This window comes from Typopeltis vanoorti, chromosome 17 (assembly GCF_054136105.1).
Source record: "Typopeltis vanoorti isolate ZY-2024b chromosome 17, IOZ_Tvanoo_1.0, whole genome shotgun sequence".
Lineage (NCBI taxonomy): Eukaryota > Metazoa > Arthropoda > Arachnida > Uropygi > Thelyphonidae > Typopeltis > Typopeltis vanoorti.
In genome coordinates, this window is record NC_143565.1 from 96,845,449 (window position 1) to 96,861,052 (window position 15,604).

The following is a 15,604-nucleotide window of genomic DNA, read 5'->3' on the forward strand; positions in this document are numbered from 1 at the left end:
ATTCTACTGTATAAGATCGAACAAACGACTGTGGTGTATATCGGGTTATTATTATTATTATTATTATTATTATTATTATTATTATTATTGTTGTTGTTGTTGTTGTTAGCGGTATCAGTAGTAGTACTAGTTTAGTGATAATGCATTATTAAGATTCGATTCATTTAGAACTAATCTATTTATTTCATAATTTGGATGCGTTTAATTTTTTACCACTTGCCAAGTATTTTATTTTATTTTTTTTTTATGGTATGTATGGTGTGCGCACGCATGTCTGCTTAAGTTTATTACAGGTGTCTACAACTTTTCTCCTTGCTGTCTATGTATGTTGGTCATTACGTTATACCCATGTGACGTTTCCCTGAGGTAATTCGTTCACATGTTATGGACGCCCCGCTAGTTGCAGGATCTACCGAGCTTCCTGTTCCAACATCGTCAAGATTTGTGCTCATTTGAGGTATAAACTTTGAAGAGGAAAGGTTAGTGTTTTAAATATGACGAAATTGGTAAACGAAGATTTGGTCAAGGAACGAGCGGCAGCCTCTTTCAATATAACTGAGCTTACAAATATTCTCGATGGAAATGCAGAGAAAACTAATAGGCGAAAAGAACTTGGTAAGATTTGCAATAATGTAAATATATTATTTAAAACGTGATTAGTCTGATTACAAAACGGTCTGTCGTCAACGTACACTTCTGCTAATGTTTCATCTGTCTTTTGATATAGAAAAGTGAAATATATTTCACTTGTAGGTCAAATAGGTCCCCAGCTGCATTTATTTATTTTATTTTATGTGTTCAGTTATTTGGGTTGAGTGAAAGGAATGAGGAATGGAAAGGCTAATGTTACTTAAAATGTAATATTTTAGTTCTCCCACATTTCTCATTCTTCTGAATAAATACTTTTCCCTTTTTGCATACTATCTATTTTGTATACAGTGCAGCAATGGTAGTCTTTATAATTGCTGAATATTTTCAAATTTTATTCCATATATTAAGAAATATACATCTAATGAATGACGGCAATTTTTATACTGCTACTCTGTATATGAAATCCAGAAGGAGAAAGAGTTGCATCATGTTGGAGGCTTAATGGATTTTTTACAACACTCAGAAAGGATTAAAACAGAATTTAATACTTCCTATATTTCGTCTCAGTCACTGAGACATCTTCAGGGATTACAAAAAAACTAATGTAACATAAACACAAATAACAAACAATATTAAGCCCAACCACGTGGGTGACACTAAAGTCCTAACTAGGTGGAGCACCCTCTAAGGGTGGTTGTAGGTGGCCTGGAATGTAGAGTGGGACCTCTGGTGATAAGTGTTTCCCAAATCTTAGGAAGCTTAATGCAACCATATTTATTAAGATTTGGCTGATTTCTGAGAGCTGCTGCTGATTCTAAGAATAGTCTCTCTTTTTTGAATTTGCTGTGGTGGAGCATAGATTCTACCTCACACCAGACGGCTTCAAATTCACTACCACATGAAATGCTGTTACTAGTACTACAATCATAGTTCTCAACACTAACTGGATTCAAGTTCATCTGATATCATTAGCAACATGTTCCCTCTTCTCCTCTCCTGTCTATCCTTTCTAAAAAAAAATACTATACCCTTTACACTCAATACCAGTTAGTATGTCTGACTTTGATAGCTGAGTCGCACTGATGCCTATAATCTGTGGTCCCAACGTATTGACCAAGGCAACAAACTGTACCCCCTTTGTTTCTGATGCCTTTTCTGATAGCTTTTAGCAAAATGGGCACTGATTAGTTGAACAATCTCTTCTGCATCTATCACCTTCACACCATCCATTCAGAAGAGTTATTCTTTCTTTTACTTGCAGCATATCGATTAGAATTCTTGTGGGTTGTTCTTTAGTTTGCAGAGCCAGTTTCTTTTCATACTCACTTTGATTTTTATACAACAGTCATGACTATTCTAGCCTGCTGTTTATAATTTTCATAACAGACATCATTCTAGTGCACACCATATTCCTTCCACATCATCCATTTCTTATGAATCTCTTGCTTAATAAGATTACACATCCATTTGACTCCTACCCCTATTTGTTCTTTGAACTTCTCAGTGGACACATTCTGATGTTGCATTATTTAAGGATTTGTTTTAAATACTTTCCATGCACTGTTGATATTCTTCCAATCCAGCAACCGATACTATCCCGTTGAACTCCGGATACTCCTCAATTAATCATAATTTCCTGCTTTATAGTTCAGCTTTACTCAAATTCAATTAGTATGTTTTGATTTTGATAGCAGAGTCTCACTAATGTTAGACATCAGAGACAAATGCAATTTAGGATCCAATTTACTTCCTCTCTTAATTAAACAACAGATTCAAAAATTGTATGGAATAAAGTACAGAAAATGATAGTTAATATTTGAATTCGCCATTTGTCTAACTTGGATCATAGTGGAAGGTTTGTCGGTGAACCCAAAGCCATTGCTGTCATTTTGGGAGAAAATTTTGGTAGAATTTCAGCAACAGCTTCATGTCATCCTGAATTTTTAATATTGAAAGAACAAGAGAAACAGTGGTTAAACATTTTTACAAATGGGCTAGAGCCATATGATTGGCCATTCGTTAAGGAGGAACTAACTTGAGCACTGTTACTCTCCTATCTCACTACAGTGTGGCCTGATGACATCCATTACAAAATGGTAAAACCTCTTACATCACCTTCTGGATCTTCTCTTACCATACAACAGATACTTACTGAGGAAGAGTTTCCAGATTATTGGCATGTCAGTTGTCATTGATATCCCAAAACCAGGCAAGGATCAAGCACAAGCAATTATTGACCTATTGTTCTGACCAGCTGTCTTTGTAAGATATAGGAGAAAATGGTAGATGGAAAGCTCTTTGATACTTATAAACTAATGAACTTCTTTGCAACACACAAATGTAGCTTTCATAGACATTGTTCAACATTGGACAATTCTAGAAACACAGATGCTTTCCTGAAACAATATTTGGTTTCAGTCTTCTTTGACATAGAAAAAGCTTATGACACAGCCTGGAAATAGGTCTTATTAAAAGATCTCTTTAATCTTGCTCTGAGGGGACACATTGTTTTTATTAAAAATTTTGTCCAGACAAGTCTTCCAAGTCACAGTGAGAAGCATGTCATCTCGTGTCATCAAAAAGAGTTTCTTCAAGGCTCTGTCTGAAGTGTGACACACTGAAGACAGGATTTGAATATGACACACTTCTTTGCTCTCAAAGTTAATTTGATCACTAAGCAGCTTCCTCCCATAGTAGTCAATGCTCTATATAAGTATATATAAGTTGATGACTTCATAATTTCTGTCACCTGCAATATGAGGGTAATTGAAAAATAACTTCAACAAGCAATCAATTGTTCTCTTCATGGACTCTTAGTGATGGGCTCAGGTTTTTCACAGAACAAAGTGTACACGCTTCTGCCTAAAATGTATTCTGCATTCAGATCCTGATTTAAGAATGGGACATACTATTATTTCAGTAGCACTAGAGGCAAAGTTCTTGGGACTAATCTTTAACGGAAAGCTTACATTCCTTGTATACATTTGTCAATTCAGGGAAAAGTGCAAAAAAAAAAAAAATATATTCTTTGCACTTTATCCTATGGAATGGGTGCAGATCAGTGTTCCTTACTCTGCCTTTATTGTGCACCTGAACAGTCAAAGCTTGATTATGGATCCCAAGTTTACATTTCTACAAGCGGGAGAGCATTGGACTATCCATTAGGGTATATGAATAGCTACTGGTGGTTTTCGTACATCACCCATTCAAAGTCTTTATGTTGAAGCAAATTAACCTGCTTTATCACTTAGTTGGAAACAGCCATCTTTTAACTAATCCCCAAAAATGGTCTCTTTCAGAGCATTCTACATAGACTAATCTTTTCTCTGCATTCGGTAGCATTATCATGCATAAAGCTGCCATTTTTCCTATTTGATTTTTTAACGATACTTGTGACATAATGATTAGAAATATATACATGTTTGCACAAGAATAATGTTTATTTTGCCAAATATTTCAGTCTGAATATTACAGACCATCTTCAGTGGCTACATAGGAATAGTTTTAAAAAACAAAGTGGAATACCAACAGTTGATCATTCACACATAGAACGAGCCGCATGATGTCATGTCGCTAAGTATTAGAAGAGTAAACATTTTTAAAGTCGACATATATAGACGACATCTTTGCTGTATGCCCTCACAACAGACTCCTTACCTTCCTTTTTAGCAGTATCAATTACATCCTCATATAAAGTTTACCATGGAGATTGAAAAAGACAACAAGTTATCTTTTTTAGATGTCCTTCTCATCCGTTCACCTTCTGGTATTCTTACAACAACAGTTTACAGAAAACCAACTTTCACAGGTTGCTATATTCTCAAAGAATCTGCTCATCATCCTTGTCAAAAAACAGAAATCATAAAATGTTTAATCCGACGAGCCAAAATTAACTGTTCAACTTCTCATTTATTACAGAAAGAACTTTCAACTATCAAACATCACATGAAACTAAATGGCTTCTCCGAAAAGAGTACACAACATCTTTTCGATTCTTACAATCCAACACAGAACAGCAAAGATTCAATACGTCGAGTTCCAATTCCTTACTTTTCCCGGATTTCAGAACCAATTTCAAGAATTCTGAAGAAATATGATTTAACTGCCACTAATACACCTATTAAAAAATTATCCACCCATTTTCCTTCATCTAAAGATAAACGCTCAACCTTGTCTCTACCTGGTGTGTATCAAGTTCCTTGTAATTGTAGTCTTTCCTACTTTGGGCAAACTGGACGTTCTATAGAAAAAAGAATTCAAGAGCATCAGTCATCAATTCAACACAACAAACCTGAGAAATCTGGATTAGCTCAGCATGGATTAGAAACAAGCCACAACATCCTTTAGTCCAAGACTCTCCTCCTACACAGATGTCGCCACAAATTTGAACATTTATTTAAAGAAAGTGTGGAGGCCTTATTTCAACATCCTAACTTGAATCGTAATGACTGTATATCTATATCAAAAATTTGGGAAAGTTTAATCAGGATAACACATTAATTTTTTTGTAAATTTCCTATATTAGTCTAATGTTATTTAAGATTATTATATGAATTTCTGAATTAATATCTTTAATTATGACTTTAAAAATGTTTACTCTTCTAATACTTAGCGATATGACATCACGAGGCTCGTTCTATGTGTGAATGATCAATTGTTCTTATTCCACTTTGTTTTTTAAAACTATTCCTATGTAGCCACTGAAGATGGTCTGTAATATTCGGACCGAAATATTTGGCAAATTAAACATTATTCTTGTGCAAATGTGTATATATTTCTAATTTGCCCCTATACAAGCTACCAGTATGAATATTGACAACATTGTCTACACCAAACACAACAGCATTCCTCCATTTTGCAACTTCCCACTGTGCCAACTAAAGAAATCTCATATATCTCTGTCAACATGCAGTTATTTAATGCACACAGTGCAAACACTGATTTCCTTCTCATCTATATTAATGATATATTCCATTATTTATTAATATGCATGAAACTTTCTTTTACTCTAATAATTGTGTTGTGCATATTCTAAGAAATTAATATTATTATTATTATTTTCTTCTAGAAAAGGAATATTATAATGATCCTGAATTGCAAGATAGGGTACATATAGATTATTTGACTCATTCTGAAGTATATGAAGATGCTTTACGGAAGTCCATACATATTTTCCATAAATCTATGGAACTGGCAGATCCACAAGAAATCTTGTAAGTGCTTTTTAAAAGGATTAATAGCTTTGCTTGATATCAGTATTTAACTGTATTAAAATAGTTAAAGTAGTGAGGGACCGTATACAGCATTGGGCAGATGAGGGTAATGTTATCTGTGAGAGTCAACATGGATTTGTGAAAGGGCGCTCTTGTTTTTAGCAATATGCTAGCCTTTTATAATAAAGTTACAAGAACATTAGATGAGGGAAAGGCATATACTGCAATTTTCTTAGACTTAGCGAAGGCATTTGACAGGGTGCCACATGATAAGCTGATATTTAAGTTGCAGCACATGGGTCTGGATGTCAGATTAGTCAACTGGATTCAGGATTGGCTGTCTGATAGGTATCAGAGAGTTGTGTATGGTGGAGCAGTTTCAAGGAAGCAGAGGGTTGCGAGTGGGGTCCTACAGGGCTCAGTAGTAGGATCTATATTGTTTAACCTTTATATCAATGACATTGCCAGTGGATTGCAAGGGGATATTCAGTTGTTTGCAGATGATGCGAAGCTGGGAAGGATTATTAGTAATAGTGTAAATGTGGTTGCCCTGCAAGAGGATTTGAATAAGCTAGATAGATGGGCAAATGAATGGGTGTCAGTTTAATGCAGCAAAATGTAAGGTCTTGAGGTTTGGGAAACATCAATGGGATGCCGCATATTCTCTGGGAGGAGTTATACTGGAGGAAGTAGGGGAGACAAGAGATCTGGGGTTGATGATTGATAGAAACCTGAAATGTAGGGGACATATTGCAAAGGTGGTGAAGGTAACACAGAGGATTGCTGCAATTATGAGAAGGACACTGACCTGCAGAGATAAAAGGGTTATCATTCCGTTGTATAAGTCTCTGATCAGACCACACTTAGACCATTGTTCTCAGATTTGGTCCCCAGGATTTGAAGGGGATAAATTAACTGTGGAAAGGGTACAAAGAAGGATGACAAAGATGGTTTCAGGATTGTACAATTTTGGTTATGATGATCGGCTGAGGGAATGTGGGCTGCAGAGTTTGGTGGATAGAAGGAGAGGTGATATGATTGAGACTTTTAAACTGTTGAGAGGTTACAGGGTTGACACTGGGAGTTCTTTCGCTTGGTTGAACAGCGGGAAGGAGTGATGACAAGAGGCCATCCCTGGAAGTTACGAAAGGAACTGTGAGCAAGAGGGTGAGGAGTGGTTTCTTTGCATGGAGGGTGGTTGAACCGTGGAATGCATTGCCTGATGGAGTGGTGAGAGCGAGAACAGTCAATGAGTTTAAGGAGTGGTATGATAGACTTTGTGTTTCTTAGGGAAGACCTCCCCTCGATGAGTCTTGACAGACTTTATGTTCTTAGGAAGGACCTCCCACAATGAGTCGTTTGACTCCATGGAGGCCTGAATAATAATAATAATAATAATAATAATAAAAAAATAGTTGAGCAGTCTTCAGATTAAAGTGAAAGTGTTAGTAAAACTTTCATTTTCAGTGAAGTTTGGGAACAAGTTAATGATTTCAAATCATTAAAGCACTTACTGATATTTCAGTAATGTTTTGATTCTGAAGGTTGTGAAGATGAGATGATACATGTTTATCTTTTGTTTATACAAAAGCTTTCTAATGTAGTAATTTTTTTTTTCTTGAAAAGCAAATATAGTTAAAATGCATATTAATCAGTTATTCCTATAAGTTTTAAAAATTTAATTTGTGAAAATAACCATGAATAATGTTTATTAACAAGACTTATTCAGTAAGAATTAGCGAATCAGCTCTTTAAATAAGATTTTATTCTTTAGATCACAATAGTTTTTGAAAAATATTCATTTTTACATCAATTTTGATGCATCATTTCTTTCTAATAAGAAAGCAGTTCTGATAGTGGGGTTTACTTACTGTGGTTAATCGCCATCAAATTCCTGACATGTACCCTAAGGGGGATGTACACAGTGGTGAGCTATAAGGGGCTTGTTAAATTTTTCTCAAATTTGCGAGCCCCTTGTTCTTTTTGTTTACTTTTTTTATTTTTTCAAAAAAAAACACATGATTTTTTGAAATACTAACAAAGTGATTTTATTAAATAAAATATTATATAGATACTGTTACTACTATTTTACAAATAAGAATTCACTTTTGGTAATCGCATATAAATAAATAGGACTATAAAATAATGCCCCTTGATTGGTACCGTTGATTATCACTTGAAGTATAAAAACAAAAGAGTATAACATACTTCAATATTATTGTGTTTAGATAATTTTTATTTATTTTTGATAGATTGTTTGTCATAAAAATTTCTATTGCAACAAAAGAAATTTATTTTGTTTATAAAAAATGCAGACTATTTCATATGTGCGATTATAAAAGATTTTATTCTTATTATATTTTGTTAGTTAAAAAATGTTTTTCTTATGTAAGATAAATTAACACAGATGATTGTGTGCAAATATTTCATGTCTAGATCATGAAAGATTTGTTTAAAAATGATAGCCTTTACAGGTTGATTGTCTCCTCATACTTTTTGATTGGCATTTGTACACAAGCTGTATTAATAAAAGTTTTTGTGTGAAATACAGCTTTTTTTTTGCTAGACGATGCGAGCCCTTTGTTAAAATTTCCATAGCTCATCTGGATGTACAGGATGTTATGATAGTACTACATGAAAAGTTACATCATTACTAACTTCCTCCAAATTAAAGATGCCAAGAAATTATATGCTTGGTTTAATCCTTTATTCACATGTAATCAAACAGTTGCAAGTGAAGCCATTAGTTTTTATATACAAGCAGCCCAGGCGTGAAGATATTGCACACATAAACTTTGTTTGTTTATACTTGGATAAAGGTTTAAACCAATAATATAATTGGTTGTCATCTTTAATTTATAATATAACTAAGTGAAAAATCTTTCGAAATAAATGGAGGGAGATATTCAGTTGTTTGCTGATGATGCAAAACTAAGAAGGAAAATAGTTGGTAAAGGTGATGTAGATATCTTACAGGATGATTTAAATAAATTGGCAGTGTGGGCAAAGGACAATGGTTGTTAATTCGATGTTGTAAGGTAATGGGATGTAAAGATTACACACTTTGTATCATACTGATGGTACTAGTTTACAGGAAATTGATGAGACTAGGGATCTGGGAGTGATAGTGGATAGAGAATTGAAATTCAGAGGACATATTGCAAGAGTTGGCAGTATAGCTCAGAGAATTACTTGGATGTTGAAGAATACATTGACAAGTAAAGATAGGGAGGTTATTATCCCTCTTTATAAGGCTATGATTTGGCCATATGCTGACTACTGGGCACAGATTGGTTACCTGCATTTCTTGGGAGATCGTGAGGTAGTAGAGAGAATTCAAAGACGAGTGACCAAGCTTATGACAGGTCTGTGGAATGTTCCTTATGAGGATAGATTGAGAATGTGTGAGTTGCAGAGTTTATCTGAGAGGATATGATTAGAAATTTATAAGTTACTAGAGGGATTCTATAAGATTGACAGAAGAAATTTTTCAATACATAAGGAGTAGTGGGAAAACAAGGGTCACATTTGGAAAGTTGTGTAAGAGTGTGGTTATTAAGGATGTGCAGCCTAGGTTCTTTGCTTGGAGAGTGGTGAATGAGTTGAATGGATTGCCAGCGGTAGTTTTGAGCATTCCAACAATGAATAGGTTTAAGGAGATTTATTATTATTATTATTATTATTATTGTTCCGGGAAACTCCAAGGAGTCGACAGACTCATCAAGGGAGGCCCTAACATCATGTCAAGAACAACTATTTAACATTCACACAGTATCTATCATACCTTGCCTTGAACTCATTCACGGTCGTAGCACCCACAACAGACTCTGGAAGCTTATTCCACTCATTTACCACTCTCCAAGTAAAGAACCTAGCTCTAACACCCTTGTCCACCACGCTCTTGCCCAGCTTCCATGCATGACCCCTAGTCCTCCCACCACCAGTCATATTTTCAAAAATATCTTCTGGATCAATCTTATAAAAACCTTTCAGTAATTTGAATGTCTCAATTATCACCCCTCCTTCGCCTATCATCCAATTTCTGCAACCCACAAATCTTCAACCTATTCTCATAAGGTTCATTCCACAGATATTTATGATATTTATGATAGGTATTGTGTTAATAGATAGAGTAGGTCTCTGCAGTGGGTCTTTTGACTCCGTGGAGTACCTATATAAATAATAATAACTTCCTATTGACAATTTTTATCCAAATTAATCATCTGTCAAGACTCCAATATTATCAGATCTTATACATCTGTCTTCTAAGGCACTTTTTACTGTATATCAATCCTAGAACTTGGTCTTCCTCTGAGTCTTTTTCTTGCCACTCTAATCCAACTCTCGGATCCATAAAGTTAAAATTGGCGTGAACACTGTCTTATATACAACTAGTTTTGTTTTGACTAATACCATGATTACCAAAACTTAGTAATTCAGTTTCATGAATTGTCAGCAATGGGGGACCAGTTCTCCCATCCCCCTACCAAAAAAAAAAAAAAATTAAATGTTGCTTTGTTAATTGAGTTATAATGGTTCTTTAATAAAGAATGTGTAAAAAAAAAAATGTGTTTATGTTTCATTTATTCAAAAATGTTAAAAATAACTAAACTGCTCTTTAATAATAAACTTTAATTAACATTTTAAATGTTAATTTTTTATCCAGTTCCAAAAAAAAAAAAATTTACTATTCTCTACTGCAGTTTTAAAGTTATAACAAAACTTTAAATGAAAAAATGCGATAGTTTTCAGTGATAACTTTGAAAATTTTTGTATTCAAATCTGTAAATCTTTTAGATATACTAGTTTTTATTTTGAAAGATTCACTTAGCATCTCACGTGTGAGGTTTTATGGAGTAATGCAGTGCTGCGAAAGATTAAAAATACTGTTTGATTGTTCTAATTTTTTGTCTGTCACAAGCATATCTTCAGGAGGTACAATGTGAAACTTGTAACACGTACACAAAAGCAACACAAAACTAATTGAAACACATGCACAAAAGACTAGTCCTAAGTACGTAGCCACCTCTGTGGGCAGCAGCCAGCCTGAGTGGGGGACCAGTAAACCGCAGTGTTGAAGTATTAGTGTTTCCCATATTTTCGGGAGTTTTATGCATCCATTGTGGTCAGACTACTGCTTCAGTTCTTCTAATCTGAACACCTGCTCAAACCGAATAACAGAAATCATTCTTCACAGAAATAATGGTTTTCATCCCTTATTCCATTCCAAATTCTCAGCCACCATTCAAGCCTTGGTTCTCAAAAAAAGGGTGTGAATGCTGTAAAAGAAAAGACCTCTGCTTATCATGAATGGCTCAAGACCAAAACTCCATAAGACCAAAATCCTGCCTAAGGTTGCTTGATTCTATCCAGAAGAGGGCAATCTGGCTAATTAATGATCCCTCTCTCTCACACCCATTTCAATCTCTCTTGCTCAGACATTTAGTTTCTGCCTTATGTCTCTTCTACAGATACTTTCATGGACAGTGCTCTACTGAATTGGCCACTATTATTCTTCCACTCTTCAAAAATCATTGAATCAAGAACCACTGCTAACCCACACCCTTTTATAGTCCATCTTGAAACTCACCTGAGCCAAATTCACTGCCTCCTCCTTCATCCCATCTACTTCTGTCTTTTGGAACAGTCTTTCCCATTCTGCTTCCCCAAAGATTACAACCCTCAGCTGTTCAAGCAAAATGTGAGCAGATGCATCCTTTCTTCTGTTCCTCTTTCGTGTGTGGATCAGATAAAATCCATATTTATTCAGGTTAGGTGAATTCTGAGGGCAGCTGCAGATTCTAAAAATGCAGTTGAATTTACTGTGATGGAGCGTGGTGGTTTACTTCTATTTGATTCTATAAGTCATATCCGGAGCATGGTCTGTAAGCCTGTTAGCCTTCTTCCAAAGTGAATGGTGGCTGATCTTCCTGTCTATTCCATAGTAGGTTAATTTGCAGCAACCGCAAACTATATACACCAGGCGCAGAGAGGAGGGAGTTGGTCCTTAGTGGAGCAGATTAGTGTAGCTAGTTTCAAACGTGGTTTAAGCTGTGCAGTGGTTGTATTTCCTTAGCATCTTTGCATAGCTTTCAAGTCCCATTTGAAACTAGTTTCTCTTACCTGCTCCACCAAAGGCTAACTCCTTCCTATCTGTTTCCTGTGTACATAATTTCCTATCCCAGCAAGTTGGTCAACTATGGACAGACAGATAGATCAGCCACCATTGCTTGGAAGAACATAAAAAATACATCTGGAATCATGACTATGATCAATCAGGCCCTGCAGACCATGCTCCATAACAGCAGATTTAGGATAGACTGTTTTTAGCATATGCAGCTGCCCTCAAAAATTAACCTAACCTGATTAAACATGGATATATAAAACTTCCTAAAATATGGGAAACACTAATACTTAGAGATCCTAGTTTATATCTGAGACTGTTGACAGGTACCCTCTGTGGGCACCTGTCAACAGTCTCGGATTACAAGTGTTACAAGTTTCATATTGTACTCCCTGAAAATGTCTCTGTAACAAAGACAAAATATTAGAAGAATCAAATAATATTTTTAAGCTTTCTCAGCACTGTTTTACTTCATGAATCTTCTAACATGAGTTCCTCTCAGCACATAAGCTTTAACGCATGGAATTAGTAGCATAATTTTCTCATTTTTGTGGGTGTGTCATGACTAGATAAATAATAACCAATTCATAAAATTATAGCAAATTGCAGCATTCACTTTTTTAGTAATAAATTGTTTTAGAATGTTTTCTTGCATCATTTTTTACTGAAGTGTTACCCTCTGCATGGTGTAGTTATATTTTTGCATGCTGAGAGATGAAAAATTGAAGATATGTGGTTTCTAACTAACTTGAAACAAATCTAATACAGTTGACCCTTGAACAACATGGGTTCGAACTGTGCAGGTCCACTTATATGCAGATTTTTTTTCAATAAATATATTGGAAAATTTTTTTTGGAGATCTGCAACAATCTGGAAAAACTCAATGACAAACCACATAGCCTAGAAATATCGAAAAAATTAAGAAAAATTTAGGTACTTCATGAATGCATAAAATATATGCAGACACTAGTCTGTTTTATCATTAGTGTATAGGCTAGGCTACCATAAAATAATCATATTTCTGCTTCTTCTTCATTACAAATACATGAATCGTTACACCTGTAAATAAATATGAATTTCTTTTTTGCATTATCTTTTCATTTTTGATGTCTAGTGTTAGTAATATGTATAACATGTTGCAAGGCATATATAATTCCCTTATGCAAGGGAATTATTTTGCCTTCTTTCCACTCCCTGTGGTACTTATATCTATCCAGCTCTTCAGAACTTAATACAGATTTGTCTTAAATCAAATCAAATTCTGACAACCCTATTTGGCCTAAATGCAGCTTTGTTATTCCCAAAGTTTTCACTTCCACAATTTTTCTTAGCCGCTTCTCTTAACATGCTTATGTAAATCTTACCTGGAATACTCAGCAGGGAAAGTCCTGTGATTCTCATTGTTTAATTTTCATTTTTTTATAGATAAGTACTGTGAGTGATCTATTCTGGTCATCTGGAATTTGACTTTTTTACCAAGCTTTTGAATTATGTGATGTAAACCTAAAATGTTAATACTATATTTGAGCTTTCTTATGAAATGTATATGCCCAGCTGTGTTTCCACATTTCAAGTTTCAGAGGATTTGTTTTTCAGAACTGATGTTATCCCAAAACCCTCGTGGAGTTGAAGACACATTGTGGGAAGTCCCATTATCATACAGACAGCTCATCATACTATGCCTTAAATATATTCAAATTCTCTGTACACATTACACACTCTCAGACAGTGTATTCCAATCATTCACTACTCTCCATGCAAAAAAATCTGCTTCTCACTTCCTTGCTTCAGAGATGATCTATTGTTAGTATACTAATGCCAGGAGTATTAGGAACAAGAATGAAGAATTTTTTTGATTGGCTCTTCCTGGCCACAGGTTATTGGCATTAGTGAAACATGGCTGACGGAAGATGATATAGTTAGTGGGATAGAATGTGTAGGTTATAGTGTGTTTAGGAGGGACAGAGAGAATAAAATGGGGGGAGGGGTGTTATTGATGATAGCTGATGAACTGCAGCCAAGGAGAATTGAAGTTGTATTGCAGGATAGTGAAAGGAGCTCATTTGAGGCTATTTGGTGTGAGATTGAGACTGGCAGAATAAAATATACAGTTGGGTGCTGCTATAAACCAGGTGATGGAATAGATGGTGGAGATAGTATGCATAAACAAATTGATGAAATGAGTGGAAGGAGGGTAATTATTATGGGGGATTTCAACTATGGTAACATTGATTGGAAGGAGGAGAGGACACGTGTGAGGAAGGAAATGGATTTTATTCAGTTATTAAGGGATAACTATTTGAGACAGCATGTAATTGAAAATACTAGGGGTGTGAGAGTGCTTGACTTGGTAATAGAGTCTCACAATTTGACTGTAATGAATATGACCATATTGCTACCTATTTATTGGTGAGGGTGATCATAAGGTCTTGACCTGGGAGGTGGCTAAAGGTGTGGAATTTTTGACTAAGACAGGGTTTATGTGGAATTACCATGCTGGCAAGTTTGACAAGCTTAGGAGATTGCTTGGATCAGTGCCATGGCATGTACAACTGCAAGGGCTGGATGTCGATAGTTCATGGGAAGTGGTCAAGGAGCATTTACAGGAGGTTATGGCTGATTGTATACCTAAGGTCCGAATAGTAAAACAAGTAGGGGTTAAATGGATTAATAACACCATTAAGCTTGAGCTGCAAAAAAAGAAACAACTGTGGAGGGAATTTAAAGAAAGGGGACCTGCAGGCACACGAACGGTATAAAGTGCAGGCCAGAAGGGTAACGAGTATGGTAAAAACAGCAAAAGCCGATTATGAAAGGAAACTAGCTATGCAAGCAAAAGAGAATCCCAAACAGTTCTTTCAATATGCTACAAGCAAGAAAAAAACTGTACGTGGCAAAATGATTTTAAGGAATGACGATGGTAAGGAGGTCACTGAACCAGTCGATATAGTGGAGTTACTGAGCGCGCACTTTGCAAAACTATAACATCCAGGTGGTGACATTGAAAAAATGAAGGAACCATTAGTTTATATGGGAATTGTGATGAATGAAGTGGAGGTTAATAGTCTATTACAGAACCTTAATATGAATACATCTGTAGGATTGGATGGTATACCGGCACGGGTCTTGCGTGAAGCGGCTAAGGAATTATCAGTGCCCTTGACATTGTTGTTTAATCTGAGTCTGGGGTCTGGTTTAGTCCCGAAGGCGTGGAAAGAGGGGAAAATAGTTTCACTGCATAAAGAGGATCCAAGACTATGGTGGCAAATTACCGACCGATCAGCATATCAGGAGCAGGAGTCAAGTCATTGTCAAGGTCTTGGAGAAAGTAGTCAAGGGAAAAATACAGGAATGGATTGATGAAAATGAGATACTGTACAGGGGACAGCATGGCTTTATGAAGGGTAGATCATGCCTCAATAACTTGCTCAAGTTTTATAACAAGGTGACAGCAGAACTGGATAAGGGAAATGCGGTTACAGTGATACTGCTGGACCTGGCAAAGGCGTTTGACAGGATACCACATGGAATTCTAATCCGTAAGCTACAACATATGGGAATGGATATAGGGTTGGTGAGATGGATAGGTGGGTGGTTGATGGAGAGATATCAAAGAGTAGTTTATTCAGGAGTAGAGTCCAAATGATGGCCTGTGACTAGTGGTGTGTCGCAGGG

General features: G+C 35.7%; 1 protein-coding gene across 1 annotated transcript in view; it reads left to right on the forward strand.

The window, feature by feature from the left end:
* The first annotated feature begins 378 nt into the window (after positions 1 to 378).
* The window catches only part of ACOX1 (acyl-CoA oxidase 1), a 129,827-nt gene continuing 114,601 nt past the window's right edge, over positions 379 to 15,604 (forward strand). The window contains exons 1-2 of the mRNA XM_090406739.1: positions 379 to 615; positions 5,660 to 5,804. Coding sequence (XP_090262865.1) covers positions 495 to 615; positions 5,660 to 5,804 — 266 coding nt within the window. The 5' untranslated portion in view covers positions 379 to 494. The remainder of the gene's footprint in view (positions 616 to 5,659; positions 5,805 to 15,604) is intronic.